The following is a 26,781-nucleotide window of genomic DNA, read 5'->3' on the forward strand; positions in this document are numbered from 1 at the left end:
TTCATCCGCGCTGGTTGTGCGTCCGGTGCTCCGCTAAAAGTAACAAAAAGTGCACAAATTGCCGGGAGAAAATGTTACATTAACGATATTTTCGGTTAATGCTAAGCACACGGATACGGATACTCCGATATATACGCAGTTCGCAACCAAAATCGGTGCAATACGCGGATTCGCGCAAACACAACGCAGCGCCTGTAAAAATCGAAGCCGAAACGAAACAATAACAAATGCACTGAAGTTCTTACCAAATAATTTGCACCGACAGAAAAGGAGTGGTGAAAAGTGGGCAAAAGTGATCGAAAAGATCTAAAAAGTTTGTTCAAATAGAGAAAGTGTATGGTTAAAAGTGTGTTCCTGGTGATAAATCGGTAAAAATCGTTCGCTTTCGTTTTTGTTGTGGTCGCCGTTCGCAGAGCTTATGCAAATGTGGTAAGACACCGTGGAACTTGGCCATATTTTCTCTGTTTTGCTCGACTCCGAATGCCTAGCAACTCGATAAAAAGGGCGCTAAAAAGCTGAAGGTCTCTCGACTCGCCAAACAAATTCGAGATTCACAAATAACAAGTGTGAAGAGCAGGCAAACAAGAAAACCAAACGCATTTGATTTCCCATTCTGATTTCCCGTGTTCTAGTTCTTTGTGTTTTTCTCACTTCTCACTTCCCCCTCTCCATCTCTTTCTGCCCCGCTGGCTTTTGTTTGACTTTCCATCGCTCGATCGCGCCATCTCGCTCGCACACCGTGTATTTTCAGCTGTTGATCTATTTTTAATTTCATTATCGTGTACTGCAAGTTTTTTAAATCCGTTTCTGTGTCAATTAGTTTGAGGAATTAGCGCAGGCACGGAAAAGCGTCAAATCAGCGCAAATAACTTTCATTTATTTACATTTCTCTGCCGTTTCGGTAGTGAACCCCTTTCATTTAACAAGTATTTCCTTTTGAAGTGCGGCGATAACGCCACTAGAAGTTGACCCATTAGCTTAACGGTCAGATTACTCATGGTCATGGATGAACGCTTAAAAAGCGAGTGATAATCATAAATGAGACGGGAGTGGGAAACAAAATATTAATACAAAAATATATATACTGAAGTTTTCAACCGACCGGATGTCCCTTTTTGCTCATCCAAGCATTAGTTTAATTTCGTAAAAAATTAAATATTTTTAAACATTTAATGTTTCTAGTATTTTGACCGCAGTTGCATTCTTGGTTGGGGTTTAAAAACTGGGCTTCAGTCTTATCAGTCTTGGGTTTTGAGCACATGGCACTGCTGTTTGTTGTTTGGGGCAATGTACAAATGTACATACATACATATGTATGTAAATCAAGGTGTTTGTTTATTATTTACACACTTCAATTTGAAGCCGGCAGCACATGACTGCGTTAAAAATAATCGTTAAAATCAAACAAATGCATACACATTAAATGCATGTTTGAGTTGATAGTAATGATTTAGATTTCTTTGCAACATATTATTATTATCTTTGTGGGTCTCATTTGTATTTGACAAACGGAAATGTTACCTCATGCTTTGAAATACATTTAAATATTTCGTTTTGACTCATTTTTGAATGAGGCATTGCATCCGATGCGGTTTTGGCTTTGTTGTCGCTTGTTGCGCTCCCAGATATTTATTTGCAATCAATAAATGACGCATTTCGTTGGGTGGGAGACACGACTATCGCCAGTCTAGACCAGTGGCATTATCATCAGCTTTGGAATCTGAATGTATTTGGTGTTTGCTTTCTCAATGAAACACTAATTCCAGAAGCTGCTGATGACTTCATGAATATTTTTAAAAAATTACCTATTTACTCAATTGCTTTCATAATTGCCTCTTTATGTTTGATTTCTGATCAGATCAATGATTTTGAACTTTGATTTCGGCGTTTGTTCTTTTGTTTTGCTTAGCAAAATTAAAATTTTTATAGATCTTTAAACAATGTGATGTTTTGATTTGCGGCCAATCGCCTTTGAGTTGGTTGCAGAAAAATGTTTGGGGTATAACTTAATGAGGAGAACTCTGAGATGTACACAAATCAAGTCATTAAACTACAATGCATTGAGCAGGCCTACAGCCACATTGATTAATGGCCAAAAAAAGGGACGAAAAATAATCTCTATCTTTAGTTCTCATTTCATTTATCAAAGTACCTTTTTTTGATTGCTTCTTCGTTGTTAGACGAACGGAAATGTTGTTGCAATTAGTTTATGTTGCAATTAGTTTATGTGCAACCTCGGAAAGTTCTTCACGAAATGTTTCAGTGTCAGTGGCTAAAAGTCGTTACCACCGAACACCCACCCACCATCGAACAGAATTTGGCACGAGCAAATTTCACTTTTATTGTGGAAAGCCAACCAAACCAACCAACCGAGCGACAACAGACCGTTCACATCTAACCCCAGCTATATATTATATAGTATATCTATACTATATGTGTGCTGATTGGATAGGTAGCCAGCCCTTTTGGATGGCGGTGGATGAGCCGAAGGAGTATGTTTTTGGGTATCCACATTTATAAAACTGCAACAGCTGCAGTTATTTTTGCAGCTTGTTTTGTTTGTCTCTCGATGATGCCACTGCGATTTTTCTTTTGTGTTCGCTGGGACCTTTAACATATTTGTTCGATTTTTGCATCTATGCAACCTGCATGTGTAAAAAACCCACCCAAAATTAGGAATAAACATATGGGTTAAATGAATTTACATTCGAATCGATATATTCAAAAAGGTGAGCTTGAATAGATACAATTTTTAAATTAGAAAGCTTTAATCGTTAGCCCCTTTACAATTAGGATTTTCTTATTGAACTAGTTAAATATTTGTCTTTCCCTCTCTTAAACTAATAGTTGTACTTTTGGTCAACCACACCAAAGACATGACTTGGCCTATGTGCTGTCTTATTCCCAGTGACTTGCCCACATTTTCGGTTTTCTGGCCAGAACACCTACAGGTAAATAGGATGCATTTAAAGGAGGCGAAGGGCAGCAGCTGTTATGGTTTCCTCTGTATTTTCCTACCTGCTCTTGGCCTTTGCCTTGTTGTGGCCTTTTTTGAACCGAAATACTTCAACAAAATGCTGCCGCCAGAGGCGAGCAAGAAAACTAAAATAAAGAAAACGAATTCCTTAACATTTTATGCGCTGTTGCGTCATCGCACACGGAACCACAGTGGTATATATCTATATATATGTACATACCCCCAAACACAACCTATACATAAGCGCGTATCTATTTACAATAAAACAAAAGTCTCATTCTGTCTGTGAGTCTGGTTTGAAATTTAGTCATCTGCCGGTCCCGCACATAGAACTCGTTTCTAGATTTAGCTTTATTTCAGCGCTTTCAACGCATACCAAGAACATATTTTACATTTCATGTGAGAATTTCCTTCGATTCCACATTTGCTAAGCTGTCAGCGCTTCTAAATGCGTTAATTAAATTTTAGTTTTATCGCAGTCAGTTTCTATCAGAAATAATATACATCTATGTATCTTATCGTGGCATTGTGGGTGTGCGGCCAGCAATCGGAAAATAAAATAAATATAAGTTTGCACGGGCGAAAATACTTATTCAGATAGTTCTGAGCATATCGAGTATATATATGTAGATAATCCTAGCTGGTTGACTTCTCATGCGTGAATGTTATTGTTGCCGATTTTTCGCACTGTTTCGATGGCCGTGAGAAACCTACTGAGTCTGAGTTTACAATTTTCATTGAGTTTTCTTCTCAATTATGGTTCCCTACAATTTGTTGTCTTGGCCTTCGATCTTGAATTCCCCCTTTACAAAGTGTGCAATGATGCGCGTGGATGGTTGTGGACATGCTTCACTGCCAGCCGGGAATTTATATATAAAGAATATTTTTCTCCTTCGACGGCATCTTGTTTAGAGTGTAAGCAAATCATTTAAATAGCTTAAGAAAATTAGTTCGATGCTAACTATCACCAGGAATCTTTGCGCATTGATAGCTTCAAACAAAAAGTTCTTACTTTCACAAACTTCTGCCTGAAAAGCACATAATTTTATATTTAATTTAATAGTATTTTTAGTATAGATTTTAGGCAACCCTTAGCCTTAAATAAACTTCGACTAACATAAAACTTTTTAATCGAGTTGTTAGATAACTTTGTGTGTCATTTGACAAGCCCCACCTTCATTTGAATAAATTGTGCCCCGTTTCAGGGCCAAAACCTGTTGACTCAACTATGTGTATCCCTCGGGTCGAGTTGAGTCAACTATTTGGAAGCATGTTAATGTCAGGTCGTAATCCGAAGGACCGCCCGTCAGGACGACACTCATTTGACAGCCTAGCCCGCACTCCCGTTTCCAATTTGCAAAAGAAATGTGTCTGGAAAAAACTGTTGCGTGTCTTCTCTGAGGGATTGGGCAATGGAACGAAGGTCGTAGCAACTATTTCGTTGATATATGATGATGAATGAGGAGAGCATGGCATTTAGCACTGAGAATCCTCCTGTTCATATTTTAAGCAGGGGTCAAATGGCAACGAAATTAGCAAGAGAAAGGCAAAAGTGACTGTCATAAAACGAACAAAAAATACTTTTATGGCGGACCAAATGAAATGGAAAGTGGTAAGGAGGATGTCCAGTCCATTACCATTTCGCCACATTTGTCACTATTAATGTCGCGTTAGCGGAACGCGACAATTTTCTGGGCGGAGCAATTGCACACATGTACGTGCTCAGCGGGCTTTGGCCTTTCAAATAGATTAAAAAAAAGGGCAAAGGTATAAAAAACAAAGTGAATCATAAAAAACGGGAGGCGAAACTAGCTGCTCCTGCCTGCTCCTTTGCCCGAATGCATCAGCCAAATTGTTTGTTAATGGACAACAAGGCAGGAGCTATGCCAACTTGCTTCTTGCCCTTGCTTCAAACACACGGCACACATGGCGGATGTGGAATATGCTCTGACAGGTCAAACAGAGAGATGTGCGCGCTGCACATTTTATGATATTTGCACACTATGAAGAATCCACAGGCCGCATCGCCCACATGCCCCTGCCACTTTGTCGCCGATGCTCTTGTGCACAGCTGGTGCAGTTTACAGTGGGACAAAGTCGCAAAACGTAGGGATTATAGTAGCACTTTCACTGATTAGCCTAAATATTAACTACTCAATTTATGCTGGTTAACTGGTAGTTATCATTCAGTAAGAATGTAATTCATAAACTAAAAGTCAAGATTCTTATATTCATTCAACAAACTTCCTAGTTGTGCTAATAAAGACAATCCTATTAAAAGTAGAAATAGATGCGCCTGTTTAAAAATTAAATGCACTTGTATTTATAGACATGCCCAGAGTTTATTCCACGGTGGAAACGGCGGAGGGGGCTCGCTCGCCAAGATAAATGTAGGCCAAGACCAGAATATGCATTTTGGTTAGACCGCCCCCATGTCTCCTCCTGCGCCTCCTGCTCCTCCCTGGCCAGCTGCTGTCACTTTGAGTGAAACGAAGGCGTTGGCCACAGCTTGTCGGCCCATTAGCTCACTCTTTCTGCCCAGCGCCGCACACACAAAAACAAGTTAAATGTGTGTGCGCTTGTGTGTGTGTGGGGTCGCAACCACTTTGAAATTAATTTCCCTTGTGAAATTTACGTACACGTAATTGTAGGAGCTGCCCCAAACCCTTAACCGCTGCATAAAAGAGCGAGGAAAGTGCTGCAAGTGACCCAAATCTTCGCCAGATGCAATGACATGGCTGCCGTTGCATGTGAAGTTTACGATTCCATTCGGATTTATCACACATTAACCAGAAATTGTGTGATTCAATTAACCCTTGTTGTTGATTAATGCGGGCTGAACTGATATTCGAATGATAATTGTTTTGGTTTGTGGCTTGTAATGAAATATATATTGCTGTTGGTCAAATAAAATTGTGTTCAATTTCAGAGCATTACTTTTTTGAAACATATTAATGTGACTTTATTTCCTATTAACTGAGTTCTTACATTCATTATGTAATTAAAACCACATTACCCTACGACTTTTCACTTTAGAAGAACTTAACAACTCAAATAGAGAACCTTTCTTACTTTTCAACTGATTGTAAAATAAAATGGCATGCGAAGTTCTCTGTTTTTATGGGCAAGCTTGCTTTTCAAACGCACACCAAGAATGTCAACTGAAGTTGGTTCATTATTTTCGCTACTCCCACTTTTCGGAATGAGCATTGCGTGCTATTAAGTAATTATGCTTTGATTCGCGGATAGTTACTTCTTTTAAAGCAACCGAACCCACGTGGCAACAAGGGGTTAACAATTTGCGGAGTAGTATTGTCAATTTTCACACAAGGTGACGTCATCGTCGTTCTAAAACAGGAACTAGAATCAAAAGTAGTGTGACATCAATGGGTTTCTAGCGACAATTGCAGCTGGCAGAGGTATCCAAGCCAGTGCAATAATTCTTGGATTACGAGGTTCTAGAAAAGAACTAAACCTCCACTAAAAATAGAGCAAGTTGAAAGTGGGCAGCAAAAATAAAAAAGAAAAAAGAAAAGCCCATGCCACTCGCTGGACATTCGTAATTAATGGTAAATTAATGGGCCACAGACACGCGGCAAGGGAGACAAGGAATACAGACTAACTGGACAGAGATTAGTTGACTTTGTCAACGCTTTTCCGACTTTTCCGTTTCGCCAGTGCACTTGGGTAAATGGAATTGCAAATATTATTGCAAGAGTTGCCGCCCAGACAAAGTTCAAGTGACTGGGGGACTTGGCAATGAAGCTGCTCTAATGAATGCCAGGGGGTTTCTAGGGGCACCAAGACGAGGATGAAGGTCGATCTGAGTGCGAGATGATGGCAGTCTGGCAATTGAGCTCGTCCCTTGCAGCTCAATTTCGTTATGCATGTAAGCGGCTTAAGATAAAGCGCTTCATCTTGGTTATTCCGAAACTTCGAGAGAGTTGAAATGGGTATTGTGCCAGGGACTTAAAGCTCCATTTTCTGACCAAGACCAGATAGTGAAACCGCACGCATTCAAAATATGTGATTCTAAAGCATTTCAATGATAAGCACAATATATTTCCATGCTATTATTCATAACACAAATAATTATGAATGCAAGCGAAATAATTCTTTGGACAACAAACTAAAAGTACACATGCTTGCAAATTTATTGGCAATTTGAACATTTAACAATGATTTATTTCGAAGAAATACATTAAAATCACGTATACGCCACATGGCCCGACCTCTGGGACATTTTGCCAGCAGCTGCCTGCTTTTCGTTCTAAACAAATGTTAATGTTTGTTTTCAAGTGCCAAAACATGCATTTCATCTGCATTGAACATATCAAACAAGGGCAACATTGGGAATCTCAATAGCGACATTGATGTGCCAAGTTAACCCAATGAAAGCACACACCACATGAGAATGCTACTTATGCTCGAAATCGAAAGACAATAAACATTTCGATCGGAATGGAAATGGAAATCAAATCGAAACAGTAGCAGAAATCGAAATAATCGAAATGGGCCAAAGCAAAAAGCTGGCTAACCCCATGATTGCGGACAGCAGCTGGCACCTCGATTGGCATATAGATATCTGGGTGTCTGAGTATCTATGTATCTGAGTAGCTGAGTATCTGAGTATCTGCGTATTCATATACATTATAATGCTTATAATATAATCACAAACAGCAGCAGCAGCTCAGCAATCAGCGATGCGTGCATGGCAAATGAATTAGTTGCGAATAGCACGTGGGTTAAACATTTCATATTCATTGTCATTGTGTGTGTGTGGGGGGGAATGGGGAGTTAGGGTTCCCCAAAAAGGGGGGTGTGTGCCTTGGAATGCCTGTGCAGGCCCATAATCAGGACCCCAAAGCATAGAAGCAACACGTGTGCCATTCGATTTTGATGGAACGATGGAGACGTGTCGCTCCCTTTCCGCCGTTGGAAGTGGAAAAGAGCTCCGATTATGAGATTACTTTGTCTTTATGTAATGATCGAATTATAAAACCAACATCATGCGTAACTTATGGGTTTTAACAATGGGTTAAAAATTGTAAAAAATAAAGGAACAGTAGCGAAGAAAAACACGAATTCATCGAAGTACATAAGCTGTATTTTAAGCATTTAATTATATTTATTTTGAACTTTAATAGCACACTACTCTTAAAAACTATCTTGCTTGTATCTGAAATAGCCATTCTCATTGCCTAGTCTGTGTATTAAACATCCATATAGACAGTCGCATTTCCATCAGCATTATTGTGCCATTAGACATCTGCTCAGACAGAGAATATCCCCCGGTCTGCCGCCGCCTCCCCCTTTACCCCCCCTAGCCCCAAGAGCCCGCATTTATTTTGTTAAAACAGTAGAGTGCCTTTTTTTGTTTTCATATGCCTACCACTGCTTTTTATCGCCATTTGGGGGCAAACCGGCTCGTTGTTGTGGTTCTATCATTCGTTTTTTTTCCCGTCTAGCTGAATCTGTTTGTTTGCCCAAGGGCGGTGGGATGGTGGGGAAGAAGGTGGTCGTGGGTGGTTGTGGGTGATTGTGGGGTTAGGTGTGGCACCACTTGAGGTTTGTCGTCTCGGTGGCTCAACTGCCCCAGAACCTCGCCTGCCTCTCTCTTATTAGCTGACATTATGTCGGATATACTTGCGTTGGAGGCGTGGGTGGCGTCTCTTTTCCCCGCGATTTCGCACTCTTTGTTGCTTTCTTTGTTTGCCGCCTTGTTGTTCTTATTAAACCAGCCAAAAGTGAGGAATTAAAAGTTTTGAACATGCCAAATTACGTCATGGCTGTTGATCTTTTTTCGCCATTCACTGAAATTAGCAGTTTTGTTGCTCTTTTTTTGCTTATTTTTTTATTTGCATTTGTAGTTTGTTTCACTGTGCATGTGAGGCATTAGGTCAGGAATTCATGGTGTTTTTTCTCTATTATATGTTATATGTGACTTGAGTGGATCTGTAAATTAGCCAAAGAAACGAGTTCAATGAAACTACAACATTTTTAGTGATAAAGAAACACTTTAAGTGAATTCCGAATTTCTTTATCTTTTGTGCAAATGAAATAGAAAAAAATATTAGAAAATAATGCTGTATATATAGGTTCTTTTAAAAATATTTCAGATAAGCAAAACAAAATATTGTTTCAAATTATGGAAAGCTTTCGAACATATAAATGATAAAGAAATATAATTCTAATGAAATTCTGTAGCTTTATAATGTTCTAAATAATCAAGCCTATTAATTCAATAAATAAAGGTATCAACTTTCTCGAGCTAACTTCTTTGAAAATTGAATTTATTAGCTAATTCAAACGTTTGGATATGCTCCTTCGCCATTATCCTTTGGCATTCCGAATGGCTTTCTTTCTTTCATTCTTGGACTCGACAGTTTCTGCACCATTAGTTTAAACCGTATTCGAATAAATGCCACATTATGTGCCATTGAATGTCAATTACACAAGCTAATATGGATGACTCCCCTCGTCTGCTAGTCTCGACTCCCATAAGCTTGAGCTGCGTGGCCACTCCTCTTGCTACTTTCGCAACTGGAAAATGTGAAAAGCGGAAAATTGAAACTAACCCCACCCAATTCAGGATAGCGTGCGACTACCGACTGCCACGCCTTCTCCTGAGCTTTGGCTGGATTTTATTTGCTTTCCTCGCAGTGTTAATTAAAATTGTGTCAAAGTTTATATCCGTAAAATATTTGGACTGAATCTCAATTGCAATTTGTTCTTTTCTTCATCTTTCAGCTGCTCTGCGCCGCTTGTGACAACAAATTGCTCTCGAAGCTGAGGCTTTTATGAATGCTACTGCGTTGGAGTCGGAGTCTGAGTCCGGATACGCATCTGGAGGAGATCGGCGCCGGAGGCATCCATCAAAATGGTCTTCAGCTATGCGTGCATGGTGCTCCAGCGCATCGTGGTGCCAGCGGTCCTGGTACTCGGTGAGTAGTTCGATTTCTAGTAAAAGAATTCAAATTGTTACATACAATTAATACATTACCGATTTTCTTATAAATTTAGCTGCCCTGATGCGACCAGTGGGCATATCCTTTGTGTACCTTCTGATGTTCTTTGTGTCGCCCTTTGTCCCGCTGGCCACGCGACGCAACTTCAAAGGATCTGTGACTGCCTTCTTCATCATCCTGCTGACGCTGAGCACGCTGGTCCTCTTGGGTCACATAACGCTCCAGATTCTGGCGGTCAGCCTCACGCTGCCCATCTACAACTGCTCGTTCAGTGAGCGTCTGCTGCGTCACATTGGCTTTGTGAGCTTTATTGATCTACAGTGGGTGGTTTGACGATCACGTGGTGCCTTTGCCGGTTTATTAATACTATATATTTTGTAGGCCATTTGCCATCATCGAATGGTTGGTGCCTGAGGTGCTGGTTTTCGCCACCTCCCTGGGTTCGTATCTCACGGTGAAGCGAGTGGCCTCTCAGCCCGTCGGCGCCGAGCAGTTGGAGAACGGTGAAGTGGTCGATGGCCAGGCGGAAAACGCCCAGACATCTTCTCAGCCATCTGGCGCAGATGCCAATGGAGGAGATGTGCAACAGGCCACGGTCACCACTCCACTGCAGCAACAGCAGCAGCAGCTGAGGAAACGAGTGTCCATGATCAGCCAGCATATTCACTTTGAGGGCTTGGTCAAGATATGTAAGTAGGAACTACTTATGGTGAACCCACTTGAAACGTAACATTATAGGGATAATTAGCATACAGACCTTGTTTTATATGCTATGTGTCAAGAATTAGTCTACCACATTTTTCAGAAGTTTTTCAGACAACATCCTCGGGGAATTCATGGGCTCCCCCCAAACGAATGTTTTTCAATCAAATTTAATGAATCGCTTCCATCGACAGCTCCTCTGTTCTGCCTGGCCACGCTGTTCTTTGCGGCCGTGCTGCGTCCCTCGGTGCCCGGCGGATTTTACTTTCTCATTTTCCTGCTGGCCGGCACCTACTGGGCAACATGCCAGACGCTGCAACGGTGCGTGTCCCATCAACGCCATCAATTCCGGACATCCTACTCACTTTTCCCTTTGTATTCTCGCACCTTTTTTTTTGTTGCAGGGGCTTCGCTTTGTTGCTGCGCTGCGTGATGGTCGTCCTCGTGCTGCACTCCCTGTCCATTGTATCCTACCAGACGCCATGGATGCAGAGCCACCTCAATCATACCACCCTGACGGCCCGGTAAGTAGAGGAGGGGTGGAAGAAGTGCCGGGAAATCATCAGACTATCATCTTTCTCTGCCCATCAGGTTGATTGGACTGGAACCGCTTATTGAATCCTACTGCTCGCCGGATATACGAGTCTTTCTGTACAATAATAAGCTATCCCTGGACTCGTACCTCAATCCCTTTGCGTTGTTCTTTGCCTACTTCGCACTGGCCCTGACCACCAAGCATCTCATTAAGCCACGGGTAAGTTTCAATTGTGGGAAAATTGAATCCAAAGGTCTTCCAATGACGGAACAGGTCTTACTCTGGTTTAGACTGATTTAGAGCAACTAACACAGATTATGATATTAAACAACAGGATTCATTTAACAAGGCTGAAAGCGGGTTTAATTAGAAATATTTACTAATTCTATTGAATACATTTCAATAAACGTTCAGGATGGAACTAAATCGCTTTCATTCTTCTTAAAAATCTGGCCAACACTGGGATATAGTTTTATCTGCTCTCAATTTCTGCTCTTCCAATGCTGCCATACGCATCCGGATAAACCACTTCAATTTCAAATCTTTTAACACAAAAATCTCTGCACGCCTAAACGAAAACATGATAAACACTCCTAACACCTAACAAAAAACCAATTGTCACTAACACACCACACCGAACACCTAAACATCCAAATCCACGAACACCGGAACACCGAACTCCTTAGCTGGAGCCCAAGCCCGCCACCGCATTTGGGCAGCAACTAGATTGCAATAGCAGCAGCATCAACAACACCACCGGCAACAAGGTCAACCGCCAGCTATCGCTGCTCACCTCGCAGACATCGCGGGGTCGTCGGGATGGGTCGAATCCTGGCGGAGGTGGAGCGACCATTACCACCACCACGACCACCACCAACGCCACCTCCTCCACTGCAATCCGCAATCAGCGCTTGAGTGTAAGCGAGCGAGTGGATTGGGCCAGGGTTTCTGTTTTGATCTCCATTCAGCGTGTGAATGTTGAATATTTCTGGGGATTTTGGGGGCACAATGAATTGGAATGGGTGTTGTAGAATGAGGACACAGAAAATTCCCGATAAGCCGGCTTACCTAGATGACCTGAAAAGTATAATCCATTACAAAAACTTTATGGAAAACATATCTCGGCTTGAATGTTTTTATTTGCATACTTCATTTTCAAATGCACTAATAGGTTAATTTTTTTGGTTCTAAATACAATTACAGTCTTTAAATTTAAATTAATATTGCGGGGATAAAGAATTTAGTATCAGGATTAGAACTAGGACAAACACTATACACAATTAGTGGCCGCAACTAAAACCCAACTAAATGTTCGTCTGTGCCTTAATGTTTAACCCCAAATCTGCGCCGAAATTTATCCGATTTGTGTGCGCTTTTGCTGAAGTCTGACCACTATTTTCTTTTTCTTTGCGATTTTCCTGCCATTTTCCTTTTTGTATGTTTGTTTTTCTTTTGATTTTTGTTTATGCTCTCTCTTTTATTACTTCCGCTTTAGGTTTCTTTGCGCCGAGATCAGCGTGCAACGTTGAATGAACCGACTGAGACGACGCCTGTACGTAAACTAACTCCACTTTGCGCCAATAGCGTGTATCTTTCTCCCAGCCTAACCCCAAAGCCTAATCATTAGACTAGTTCTAGCCTATCTCTATCTCTGCCTCTGTCTCTCTATGTATCATTTGGATTAAGCTTTCCTAACGTCTGCCATTTGTCTATGTTAAACTGTACTCGTCTAAATCTAACATCTCTAGCGATCTGTAGTACTAATTGCCGTAGTATTTTCCCCGATATCAAGGGATATTCTAACCCATACTATAAACTAAACATTGTACTAACTAAACTGCGCCAGTGTGTCTGTATGTATGTGTTCTGGGTCATAGAGCACCGCAAAAGCGATAAAAAATAGTTTGCAACTCTCACCCGGATAGTTAACTATCGCCATCAACACCCGTAGTGCCCTAGAACTTTAGAACTCTTTGTCTGTACATATCTTGTTTAGTAAGCTGATCTCTCTTCTTAATGTCTGTCCTGTTAAACCCAATATCTGAGCTAATAAAAACATATCTGAATCCATAGTTGGTGCGGCAAAGCACGCGAAAGGCACGCACACCCCAACCGCTGGAAAGTGGATCCTCGGTGACGCCCAGTGTCACCCAGCGGGGCAACGACATTCAGCTGGACTCGATGGAGCAGCGATCGGAACAGGAGAACACCACCACATCCATACTGGATCAAATATCGTATGGATTCGTCAGCGTGGGAGGATTCATATATCAGAACAGCTATATATTCACCAACATTCTTATGATGGTAAGTCAGTGCACATATATCTTTAAGTTATGGTACAGTTTTTCAAACATTCAATCTCTTGATAGGCCTGGTCCATAGTGTATCACAGTTGGCTGACTTTTGTCCTGTTGCTGTGGGCCAACGTGCTGTGGATGATTCCCAACCAGAGGAAGGCCATGATGCGGTCCAGTCCCTTTATAGTCTTGTATGCTGAGGCCCTTTTGATTGCCCAATACATATATGGCATGGATCTCAACAACGAAGAGCTGCCCACGAGCGTTCCCGTAAGACTGCGACACTTAAGTTACGAATTAAATTTAATTAACTGAAGTATTTGCAGACTGCGGGCATTAACCTGCAACAAATTGGCTTCGAACGACCCATCGAGAACCAAATGCGTCCATGTGTGCCGCTGATCGTGAAGACAGCGTTTGTGCTAATGTTTTGGGTGACGTCCCGACAGTTCTTCAAGGAGAAGCGCGATCGCCGAAGAGACAGCACTCTGGCGGACATCATTGCCCCACTGCAGATCACTGTGGGATCGGCTGGCTCCAGCTACCTCATCAACGATGGCAAGAAGACCTCAAAGTTCCTAAAGAAGGCCGGCGATGTGATCAAGAATCTACTGGTGCGCCTGTGGATCTGGCTACTCGTGCTGGTTATCTTCCTTTGCGCCATCACTGGCGAGAACATGACCGGCTTCCGCATCTGCTACATGGCCCTGTTCCTATTCTTCTTGCTAGTCTTTCAATCGTCGTCCAAGGCGTGGGTTAAGATCATGTACGGCTTCTGGCTGTTTCTGATCTTCTATGCCATGTCCATACTTATATTGATCTACACATATCAATTCGATAAGTTCGACAAGTACTGGAGCGACTATCTCAATGTGTCCGCGACTTTGTAAGTTGTTTTCTAAACTAATATCTTTAAGTAGACCATGTTCAATAAAACCAAAATGTTTGTTTTTTAGGCAAAAGGACATCGGCCTTAAGCGCTATCAGACCAAGGATCTGTTCCTCCATTTGGTCTCACCAACGATAATTGTGATCCTGACCGTCATCCAAGTGCACTACTTCCACAAGCGCTTCATTGCATCATTGCAACAGCAGCCGTTGGCTGGCGGATCGGCACAGCAGAAACCCACGGAGACAACTGCCTTGGAATCGGCGCCATCGAAGCGACGTGGCAGCGCCGGTTCTCTGCGTAGATCCCAGGGTCCATCGGCGGAGGCTGCGCCAGGAGCCACCACCGATTTCGAGACATCTGTGCGAGACTTGGTGCGCATATCGTTCCGTAAGATCAAGAACAAGTCGGAGTACATCTTCAAGAACTTCAAGGATGTCTTCTGGCGCTTCCTGGAGCTGCACATCATGAAGGCTGTGTATATCGCAGCCTTCGTGTGCAGTGTCAGCGAAGTCTGCGTACTGCACATTATCTTTGTGGGTTTCTGTGTGCTGGGCGCCACCTCGCGGAAGGCCGTCCAGGTGGTGATCAGCCGCCTCATCTCGTTCATTGTCACCGTCATAGTTCTGTCAAAGATGATCTACCAGATCGAGTACCTGAGTCACTCGCAGCACAACGTGGTTTGTGTAAGTGAATGTTATCCCATTGAGAAAGCTCATTATATTTTAATCTTAATCATATTTCGCAGTCTGACAACCGGACTGCCAACAATGCGGAGTGGATTGGCCTCACCAAGGCTGACAAGGTAACTGGCGGACTGATGAGCCTGTTGCGCACCTACATCATCTACATGGTTATTGTGACCATGCACGCAGTGATCAGTTTGCGGCAGCTTCAAATGCGCGTCAAGATCGGAGCACTGAATGCTCCACCCACCAAGCTGCTGTTCCCCAATATTATTCGAGCTGATGCTGAGAAGGATCTGGTGGGGCTGGTCAAGTATCTCCTCAACTTTGGCTTCTACAAATTCGGCATTGAGATATCGCTAATCGCGCTGGTCTCCACCATCACATATCGTCAGGATATTGTGGCCGTAGTCTATGCGCTGTGGCTGGTGGTGCTTTTGCTTCTGCGGAGATCGCAGTGCGCCAAAATATGGGGCGTTTTTCAGGCATTCTTTGCCATCTCCATACTGACACAGTATATAGTGCTGGTAGGACTGCCGCCGAGCTCATGCCTAGGTATGATATGAATCAAACAATATAAATGCAGTTTTATAACTTTTTTTTATGCTTTGCAGTGTTTCCCTGGGATGAAGGTCCCTTCGGCGAGGGCATACAACGGTGGACGATGCTGCCAGGAGCCCTGCACTTCAACCACGTACCGAAGCTGATCTTCGACTTCATTGTCTTGGTCATTCTGAACCGCCAGAAGAGTATCTTCTGCATCGAACAGCGTTATGCCAGTAACGACGACTATCCGGGTGGCAGCAATCGCAGTGTGATCGCGGATATTGCTCAGCTAGGTCGCGTTCCCTTCGACAATCCCACCCACGACTTTTGCTCGTACATACGGAACTACTCGGACATCCTCAAGAACGGAGTGCTGTGCGGCTTCTACTGGTTTACTCTGGCAGTTGTATTCTTGGCCGGCACCAATATTGCGGATCTGCTGGCACTGGGTTATCTGATTGGAGCGTTTATCTTCCTATGGCAGGGATCGGATTTCTATCTGCGTCCCATACACACCATCATCTTTCGCTGGAAGTGGCTGTTGGCATTCAATGTGGCCAACATACTCATCAAGACGTCCTTCCAAATGGCCGGCTGTTTGTTCATGACCCAACTGACGAAAGACTGCTGCTGGCTGGTGCACATGCTCGGCATCACCTGTACAAGCAATGTGCTTACAGAGCAAATAATGCTGCCCGATGAGGCTGAATTGGCGCTTAAGCCAGGCGAATGTCCTAAGATCACCCACCAGGTGGTCCTCCTGTGGGACACGATATGCTTCGCCTTCATCATCTTCCAGCTTCGCATCTTCAAGTCACACTACTTCTGTCACATCATAACGGACACCAAAGCAAATAACATCCTGGCCTCAAGGTGGGTTTTTAAATCTCTAGTCATTCTATCAATTGATTGAACAATTTTTATCACAGAGGAGCCGACATCATTGAGAGCTTACGACATAAGCAGATAGCCCATCGTCACGACCATGAAAAGCAGGTGCTACATAAGATCAAGCGAAAGATGGAGCGCATCCGAGCCACGCAGCAGAAGATGCTTCGCCCCTTGGACAAACAAACCCACTTCGACGGTAAGTGCTTGCACCATCACTTCCAGGGGTTTTTTCCTCCCCTTTCTGTAATTTTTTGGAGCTCGAACTTCTCGTCGCGTTTTTTGCAATTTCCCCTTTTGTATTTTGATCGTTGGAAATTGTCGCGTGTGTGTCTTACATTAATCTTTGGCTTCGTGAAGGGCGACGCACGCCCTCAGAGCACGCCATGTCCGATGTGGCGCCTTTGGCCCACAATAGCAGCTTCACCTCTTGTCAGGGATCTGGCTATCTGACCCCAGATGAGCATAGCTCCGCCACCTCAGGCACTTCATCGCCAGCCAGAGCTTCGATCCTCTCCAGCAGTGGAGGCAGCGTGGAAAGCGTGGACAGCGCAGACGCTGCCGTGATTATTGAACCGGAAATCAATGTGATGCCGTGTGAGGAGATTACGGACTATGTGGATGTGCAGTCGGTCAGCGAGGAGGAAACAACTGTGGCAATGCCTAAGAAGCATCTTGGCTCTCAATCGAAGGAATGTGTTTTCAAAAGCCCAGAGCCCTCGAAGCCAACCACGCCGAGTACGGATGCGTTGTCTACTCTCCTGACCGAGGGATTTTTGGAACCCAAAAGGATCTCTTTGGGATTGGCTCCTAATGAGCTAAGTCCTCCTGTTGGGATGCAGTGCCTGGCTCCTCCGTTGGCTGCTTATGCCACAGCCATGGCTTCCAGTGCAGCCAGCTCTGTGCTGTCCTCCAATCTGACTCCAAATCTTCGACGAGAACATCGCCGCCAGTCGTCAACCAATGCCGCTGTTTCCTGGAACGAAACTGTATCCATCAAACGATCGCCCATGAAAAAGCAAATGGTAAAAAGTGGAAAGTGTGGGATGCAAACCGTTCATATTGTGTTATTTAGATTAAAGTGTTGATTTGATTTATTAATTAATTAATTAATTTAGAAATTGAAAAACTAACAGAATTATGTTATAATACTTATAAGTGGTAAGGTTGAAAAGTGTGTTCGGTTTGCATCCCAGGAGAAAACAATCGCTCACTCATTTATCCCACTTGCCAAACAGTCGGCGGATAAAGAGGAGGTGGTTACCATGCGGCACAAGTCGCTCCACCGCCGACACCAGAGCATGGGTAATGCCAGTTACTCCTTGGATGAAGCCAGCCAGTCGCAATCGCAGCGCAAGCGGTTGTCCAGCAACTTATCCGGAGCTAGGGACGAGGCCGCTCTGCGATCCGCACAGAGACCACATAGCTGGGGACCCGTGGGTACGAGCTCCTATATGGAGTCGCTGATGTGCGCCTTCTACGAGCCTGCTCTGCTGCATGGACCATGTATTGGATGAATCATTACTCTCAAATTCTAATGATAATTTTGCTCAATTTTAACGAAACTCTGTACAGAAAAACCATTTGTTCTATGTGCGTGATCTTTAATCTTCAATAAAACCGATTGGGGTCCTGTGTAGCAGACCCCAAGAAACTGCCTCCATGAGTCTGGCCTGTAAATAACACTAAACTAGATTACTTAGCTCCCAACTACTTCCATTTGGGTTAATGGTTAAGTGCGCAATCAGAACTCCTGAGCGCTGCTACAAGTGTATTATAAATCTCTTCATCGATCTAAATGTGATTGCTAGAATCAGTTTCTTAAGCTTCAGGGGGTTCACTTGTGTTGTAAATTAAGATTTTTGATCTGCATGGATGAAACTCTTCCAAATTTTTCTCAATGCTTTTTATAATATAATACTTTTTCTAAATATTTATTTTATTTCCTTAAAAACGGATATGGAATCTGGTTATATATTTCTACTGTCTATAAGCATATTGAATGCCTTGGATTGGATATCAGTTCAGAAATATACAATTTACAACATTTAAAGCATCGGCTAGCCGTTGTTAGATTATGTTCCATCTTGATTTCAATTACAGCCAAATGTCTAAATTCTGTTCGTTTTTCAACGTTTTATTTTTGATTATTTTTTACTTGATTATTTTTTAGAACATGGTTATCCACTTCCTGCACCAACAGTACGCAGAAGGAAGGAAATTAAATTACATCCACATGGTAAAGTTTTTGTTTGTTGTGCCTCATTTGTTCGCTATCTAAGCTGTCCCATGCCATGTACATATATATAATCTCTACCCGATTAACTGCATGAAATTCTGTGTGCGCTGCTCTGTAAATTGAATGCATAAAGAAAAGCCTACTACTACTCCTAGCAACTATTTACTAATACCTATCTGAATGTTGTTAAACACCATCCATAACTGCAACACTTCGTTGGAGCCCTGTGTAATAATGTTGTTCTCGATATTCCCTGCAGCTACCCGTGCTGGTGACTACTACATGTTCGAGGAGATGGACGATAAGTTTGAGCTCGACTTGATACACGACGAGATCGACTTCCTCGAGGAGGAGAACATCACCGAGAGCGAAATGAAGATGCAGCGACGCAAGACCCTCTACGATGTGAGTTTCCGCATATTTCTAGTTGGGATTCCTCTGAGTTTAGGCCATGCTGCATGCCATACTTGCCCCCATGACTTTCGAACCGTACTTAAATTCTTGTAAATTCCAACCCCCAAAAAAAAAACAAAACTCAAAATCAAATATTGCCCCGACTTGTGATCGAAGGTGTGGAAGGATCTGAATGATGCCGAGTATCGTCGCCACTTCTATATGCGTGAGCGTTCCTACGCCTCAGAGCCCGGCTCTCGCATTCTCCTGAAGTTGGACGACGAGAAGGAGAAGATTGGGCCCGATCTTGGCCTGACCAGCGACAACGATGAGGACGACGATACCATTGAGTGCGACCTGGGCATGCGAACCTCGACGCTGTCCGAACCGCTCGACTTTGGTCGTCGCAGCCAGACGCTGCTCGAGGTTGTGAGTCTATGGAGCAGAGCTACCTGCATATCTTGTCTTTAATTGGCGCACCTCCCGTTGATTTCACATATTTTGCTCACGAGCTCAAGTTTTTCAACTGCGCCCGCAATATCAAGCTGCCGACCAGCAGTTGGGCGCACTCACCTTAAAATACTGTACAAAAAACAAAAACATATAAAAACTACAAACGATTTCTTGTATCTGCATATTGTATAAGCTTGGTTTTTCGTTAATATCGTGTAAATGTCTTTCTTACAGCTATTACCAGCCAGTGGTCTAACTCGCTATATTTATTTGAACCCACAGAAGTCGAAGGATGCACCGCCAGGCGAGTTTCCCTCCACCAGCAAGGGTATTTCCAAGGAGCGCGATGCGGCGACGGCTTCCAGTTCGGCTAGTCCAGCGCCCACTAGGGATGTGGGTGATCTGCCCGTGATTCCACCACCCTCGACTGGCCTAGGACGTGAGCAAACCTCCAAGGAGACCTCCGATAGCAAGTCCAAAATGGAAGTGGACAGCGGAGAGGTGACGGCCAAGGATTCGGATGAGGACTTTGATACCAATCCCATTATCAGACTGCTCGAGGGCTTCTTGGTCACGCTGACCATAAGACTGAACCGCTTCTCGCGCAACTATCGCTTTGTGAATCGCATCCTGGCCGGCGAAAAGAAGACCCTGAAGGTGGGTTAAATCAATCCTATCTATGCAGTATGGTACTTGTGACTAAAATTCCGATTTTGCTTCCCATTACAGGAGTCCAGTTCGTTGAACCGCCTGGGGCTGTCCAGTGCCGCTGCCATGTTTCACTTCCTCAAGTCCAATCTCGAGAGGTATTTAGAAAGCGATTCTGGAATCCAGCTCCAGTGTGCGCCGCTTGCGTTAAAATTTTGAATTAAGTTTTGATTTTTGGAAACTGGAAACCCCCGAACGTCGTAGAGTAGCGTGTTCTGGTCGCGTTACGAACCGTTCAATTTCTTTGTATTTAAGTTTGTTAATAGTTATGTTCGGTTTCTATTCAATTATTTATTTCGTATTCTTTTTCTTCTTTTTTTATTTGCATATCCGTTTTACTTTTGTGTTCCGTGTGTTTGAAACTCTGTACCTGCTTCCACAACATACTACTACTCTCGAAACCAACGACACACCTGCCAAAACGTTTCACCACCTCACCTCCATCATTTGTGCCACCATGTTGTTGTTGATACCCGATCGATCGATTGATGTTGCTGTTGCTGCTGTTGCGATGAAAGCGATGAAAGTGACCCGCCCGCCTCCTCATCCACCCCGCGGCGGGTGGTGATCGCACCACCGAATGCCAACGAGCACTCAGACCCCACCAGCACCACACTGAACACGAACACGACAACCACACCGCTATCACCACCAGAACCACTGCAACCAACTACAACCAGTACACCACAGCAACAGCATCAGCATATTCGCGCTGCCGAAGAAATCATCGAACTGCCTGTAGATACCGTGGATGGAGTCGCCCATAGGTAACCCAAAACCTCACGAAAATCGTTGTTTTAAATGCGGGGATTCCAAAAGCGTTATGATCATATCTTCTATTCTACTAGACCAGTTGCAAAATTCGATTTTTCAAGTAAAATGCAAATATTTAGCTTAATAATACGACTCAAACACAATCAAAATGAAATGAGCAAATATACTTAATCAATCTTCAGTTTTTCTGAATCCAATCCGCACATTTTGTTTCACCCGCACTTACATGTTCTTTTCAAAATTAGAAAATAATGAATTGTCCCTCATTTCATTAGAGTAGAGATTAATTCCATGCGATTATGTATATGTCAAAGACGAAATTTCGAGAATGAACAAAAACAGATCCTTACTAATTTATTTTTCTTACATTTTACATTTTTCTGCGCGCATTTCGATCATCCGAATCAATTTTTGTTTTGTTAGAAAACAATCAATCAATTCATCGCCGCCAGCCAAGGGGTAAGTAGATCGAACCATACTACCAATCTATATCTAAATCGAGATCAGTAAAAACTCAACTAACCACACATCAAAGTGTCTGCTCTCTAAGACTCTACTAAGATCTCCGAATACTTGAGCAATTTTCTCTATATCTATATACATATATGTGATCGTCATCTAAACTGCATTGTGACACCTATTTTCCATTTCACTCCATTCTCCATTTCTGTTGCCCCCATCCATGCGCTGTATCAAATATGTATAACTCGTATATATAGCACGATGCTCAGTCGAAAATCGGATTGTGGCCTGCCTGAGATCCGTATTAAAGCGCCATCTGTCGAGCGCGGTGCACACTATTACCATAATCACCACAGCGGCGGTGGCTCAGGATCCTTGAGCAAACACTGGTCCTACGAGCAGGTGGACAGGTACTGGTCCCGCCCACTAACTATGCGTATAGCCCACTTACCCCCTAGCCTATTGATGTGCCTATTCATGTGTTGGTGTCTTTCGGTTTGTGCTCGTAACGCTCTAAAACTCTTTCTTCACAGGCGGGTCGATTTTACGAGAATTTAAAACCAGGGCTTACAAGCTTACAAAGCTTTTGATAAAAAGTAACCAGTTCTTACTAATTTTTGATTAAAGTAAAGTTAAAAAGATATAAGAATTAGAATATGCTCAGCGTGCGATAAAATATATATCAATATTTTACAAAAAGAAAACTAATTTACAATTAAAGGTAAAACTACAAATGAAGTCTAACATTCCAGTGCAGTATAAATCGACCCACCCAACTCTATATCTTCATATCTATCTTTTAAGCTCATGCCCATCCTCATGACCATGATCATCGCCCAGACCCATGACTACTTTAAAATCTATCACGACTCTGTCTCTTCCCTCTGTATCTTTTGGTAACTGTAACTGCATCTATTTCTGTATTTGTATCTGTATCTCTGCCTCTCCACTAAGTTGTATTCGCTGCTATGATTTAAATCTATCTCTATGCGTTCTTTGCTAGTATGTACCGTTGTCTGGCTTCGATTTATCCTAGTTTAAAACAATTTTTGTGTTCCACCCGAGTTCCACACGATGCACTCGCATGTAGACTGTGGAGCATGCAGCGCACACATTTCAAAAACAAAAACGGCACCCAGCATGTGAAGTTGATAGATTCCACGAATGTGCATAGGGATTATCATCCATTAACTAATATTGTTCCGACGATCTTCCAGCGCGGGCGAATTCAATCTGGAGGAGGAGAACTTCGCCCAGAGAGATCATCACATCATTGTCGAGGTGCTGATCTCCTCGTGGTATGCCCTGTTGGCCAACACGGATCTCATCTGCTACATTGTGGTGTTCATCAATCAGGTAAGAAATTGAATGCATATGCCCTGCGAATTTATTTGATATCATTTTCATTTCTAGGTGGTCAATGCCAGTCTCATTTCGCTACCGCTGCCCATCATGGTCTTTTTGTGGGGTACACTGTCTCTGCCTCGTCCCACTAAAACCTTCTGGGTCACGCTGATTGCCTACACCCAGGCCATCGTGCTGATCAAGTGCATCTTCCAGTTTAAGCTGATCTGGTCCAATTACCACCAACTGCCCAATCAGCCGCTGACACCTGCCAAAATATTCGGCGTTGAGAACAAGGCACACTATGCGATTTACGACCTGATCCTATTGCTGGTTCTATTCCTGCATCGCTATCTGCTTAAATCACAAGGCCTGTGGAAATCGGGCTACAAGGACACGGATAACCAGTTCACCAAACCCACCGCTAGCATGTAAGTTGTAGAATATCTTCAAAAACAGACCACTTTATTTAACCTTTGCTCTTATTTTAGTGATGAACGCGACGATAGCGACAACCTATCCCAACCGGATTCCCGCCAGCTAAACGATGATGCTGCTCAGAAGCTGAGTCTCCAAGTGAGCCAGGCTTCATTGCCAGGATCGCCAGAGTTCAGCAAGACGGGCATCAATCAGCTAGAGTAAGTAAAGGACTGACAAAGAAATTCTTAATAAAAATAATCGTTTTTAATTCAGGCGCACCAAGTACACATCATCGCTGTACAAATTCTTCTTCAGTTTGGTCCACAAATCCCGTCTAGCCACAGATGTATACGCTCTGATGTTCCTCTGCGATTTTGTGAACTTCTTTGTGCTTCTTTTTGGCTTCACTGCATTTGGAGTGAGTTCAATTTATATAATTTATAAACTTCCAGAGATTATATTCATTATATTTTCTGCTTTTAGACTCAGCAAACGGAAAGTGATGAAGGTGTGCAGACATATCTTGCGGAAAACAAAGTGCCCATACCATTCCTGATTATGCTACTGGTTCAGTTCCTGCTCATCGTCATTGATCGCGCTTTGTATCTGCGTAAAGCCCTGGTGAACAAGATCATCTTCCACTTCTTCTCGGTTATCGGTATACACATCTGGATGTTCTTCGTTGTGCCTGCAGTTACGGAACGCACTTTCAACTCCCTCGCACCTCCAATAATATTCTACGTTATCAAGTGCTTTTACATGCTGCTCAGCTCGTATCAAATTAAATCCGGTTACCCCAAGCGCATTCTGGGCAACTTCTTCACAAAGGGATTCTCGATGGTCAATATGATTGCCTTCAAGGTGTACATGCAGATTCCATTCCTGTACGAGCTGCGAACCATATTAGATTGGGTGTGCATTGACAGCACCATGACCATCTTCGACTGGCTGAAGATGGAGGACATTTTCTCGAATATATATCTTATCCGCTGCACCCGGCAGTCAGAGACTGATTTTCCGGCCATGAGAGCTCAGAAGAAAGCCTCACTTTCCAAGCTGATAATGGGTGGCACCGTCGTCCTGCTGATAGTGATTTGCATTTGGGGACCACTGTGTCTGTTTGCTCTTGGCAACGCGGTGGGCACCTCGAATGTGCCCTTCCATGTGTCGCTATCAATACGAATTGGACCCTATGATCCCATCTACACAACGAACAACTACGACAGTATCTTCGAGATCAATCCTGAGATGTACTCTCAGATGACTAACGCATACATAAAGGAGAAACAGGCTTTGACGTTTATTGCTGGTTATGATGCAACGGATGTAGCGGCGGTTAGACTAGCTGGCAATTCACCATCTCTATGGAATATAGCACCGCCGGATAGGCAGCGACTACTAAATGATTTGAGAAACAGTATGATATTGTTATTCGATCATTGTTATTCAAGTACCATTGATGAACCTCCTTCTTTTTATTTTAGATCACACACTGAAGGCCCGGTTTTCCTATTCCCTCACCCGAAAGGCTCCTGCGAAGGGGCTAAAGGAAAATGTGGGTGACGAGCATGCCATATCGCTGGACGAGTCATTTGAGGGACGAGCAGCACTCATTCATATGCTAAGCGAAACCCACGATGTGGAGCCAATTCACAGCAATGGGACCACAAATGGTACCACTCCGGAAGTTGAAGAAGTGGTGGTGATACCCGGTATGATACCCAAGTTTATCAAGGTTCTCAATTCGGGCGACGCTGCGGTGGTAAGTGTTTTGAGCCCAAAACACTACGACTATCGACCGTTGGTTATCAAAATGCATCGAGATAACGAGACCAATGGGTTGTGGTGGGAGATTCGGGACTATTGCAACGATACCTTCTACAACGAAACTCTATCGAAGTTTGCATACAGCAACTGCACTTCAGGAATTGTTATGTACACGTTCAACGATAAAAAGTTCCCATCCACGTTCAGCTTCCTCACAGCGGGAGGGTAAGTGGCAAAATGAATTCTTAAAAATTCATATATAAATTATTCCATTTACTTCTGTAGCATCATTGGTCTGTACACCACCTTTGTGTTATTGGCCTCGCGCTTTATGAAGTCCTTCATTGGCGGGCAAAACAGAAAGATCATGTTTGAAGATCTGCCCTATGTTGATAGAGTGCTGCAACTCTGTCTGGACATTTATCTGGTAAATCAAACAATATTTGTTTTGAGCCCTCGATGACCTCTTTGCGTTTTCCAGGTACGGGAGGCATTGGAATTCGCTCTGGAAGAGGACCTGTTTGCCAAATTACTCTTCCTATACCGATCGCCCGAAACGCTAATCAAGTGGACCCGTCCCAAGGAGGAATACGTGGACGATGATGGCGACACCGACTCGATTCCCAGTCGAATGAGCGTGCGCCGGCCGGAGCAACTGCAGCCACAGCAACCGCAATAACATAGGCCTAATCCAATCGCTTAACTAAAGTAGAGTTTGTTTACGTATTTAGTACGTATTGCGTTATCGTAGGTTTCATAGTCTTTTTTAAACGTTTTTATAAGGAGAAAGAGAACACAAATCGAAACACAAAAGTACGCATCACCCATTTATACAGTCGTTCGATTTTTTGTCAAAAGTACTGCCCATGTGTAAAACTGTGTATTTAGTAACTAAGCGAAAAGTGTTGATGTTTGTTAATACGAACAATTGCAAATAATAGTGAATTGTAATTGCCTAATCAAGGAAATAATTTATTTAAGTTACTTCTAAATAAGTGTAAAAATTGAAGATTAAGTGCGAAAATACTAATAATAATGATGAAAACTCATATTCAGGGAATTTAGCATTTTACAGAAACCGTAAATATAATAACTAACCTAAAGCATCCGAGTTATTAAGTAAAAATAGCGATTAAATAATAAATGTTTTATATTTATACAACAAAAACAATATCATGTAAAATTAGCCATTGCTTCGATTCGCATACATTTCTATGCTGTTTGCCTAATTGTGCCCTTTACAACTGATTGAAGATATTACGTCTATGTTATACTGTTTACTATATAACTAAATCGATACATATTGCATATATAGAGCGTTGACTTTAGTTTTAGGCATATCACTTGACATATTTTTGTATTGAACGCAAATATCATTTGCTTAAACGACTCCTTTCTAGGCAAATTCATATCAAAATGAAAAAATTAAATAATATACAGTGCGTTGGCTTCGAATGGAAATTTCTCCCTTTAGCAATCTCTTAAAATTAGTAAACGCCAACTAGCTCGGTATGTTCTTTTTTATATAGCAAAACGAAACTAAAATGATAAATGTAAAAATAATGAATTTTTATACTAAGAATCGAACAACTTAAAACGTAAATATAAAATGTATCTATTTTTTTAGCGATTCATTTCAAAAACTAGCTTATTAACTGCGTGGAATAATTGCGAAATAAAATAAAGAATTAAAATTGATTGTAATAAAAATTGATTGTGTAACTGTGTTT

At 42.7% G+C, this 26,781-nt stretch overlaps 1 protein-coding gene across 7 annotated transcripts; it reads left to right on the top strand.

Moving 5' to 3' along the window:
* On the top strand, window positions 1–26,469 carry LOC117140481 (piezo-type mechanosensitive ion channel component). 7 transcript variants are annotated; one of them, XM_033303474.1, is made up of 30 exons: window positions 1–429; window positions 9,728–9,921; window positions 10,001–10,265; window positions 10,327–10,634; window positions 10,842–10,968; window positions 11,052–11,171; window positions 11,239–11,401; window positions 12,678–12,734; window positions 13,256–13,489; window positions 13,555–13,752; window positions 13,809–14,368; window positions 14,439–15,057; window positions 15,120–15,612; window positions 15,672–16,476; window positions 16,533–16,690; window positions 18,665–18,730; window positions 18,990–19,135; window positions 19,811–20,233; window positions 20,306–20,382; window positions 20,803–21,051; window positions 21,482–21,517; window positions 21,778–21,930; window positions 22,738–22,876; window positions 22,934–23,295; window positions 23,356–23,502; window positions 23,558–23,702; window positions 23,768–24,701; window positions 24,769–25,276; window positions 25,337–25,478; window positions 25,533–26,469. In XM_033303474.1, the coding sequence occupies exons 2-30, from the start codon at window positions 9,858–9,860 to the stop codon at window positions 25,728–25,730; spliced, it is 7,896 nt and encodes a 2,631-aa protein (XP_033159365.1). In that variant the 5' UTR covers window positions 1–429; window positions 9,728–9,857; the 3' UTR covers window positions 25,731–26,469. The 7 variants fall into 7 exon arrangements, with proteins under 7 accessions (XP_033159365.1, XP_033159442.1, XP_033159846.1 ...); XM_033303551.1 differs by having other exon boundaries at window positions 19,859–20,233; XM_033303955.1 differs by lacking the exons at window positions 12,678–12,734; window positions 18,665–18,730 and adding exons at window positions 16,852–17,516; window positions 17,730–17,997.
* Window positions 26,470–26,781: the final 312 nt, after the last annotated feature.

Source organism: Drosophila mauritiana, chromosome 2L (genome assembly GCF_004382145.1).
Source record: "Drosophila mauritiana strain mau12 chromosome 2L, ASM438214v1, whole genome shotgun sequence".
Taxonomy (NCBI): domain Eukaryota; kingdom Metazoa; phylum Arthropoda; class Insecta; order Diptera; family Drosophilidae; genus Drosophila; species Drosophila mauritiana.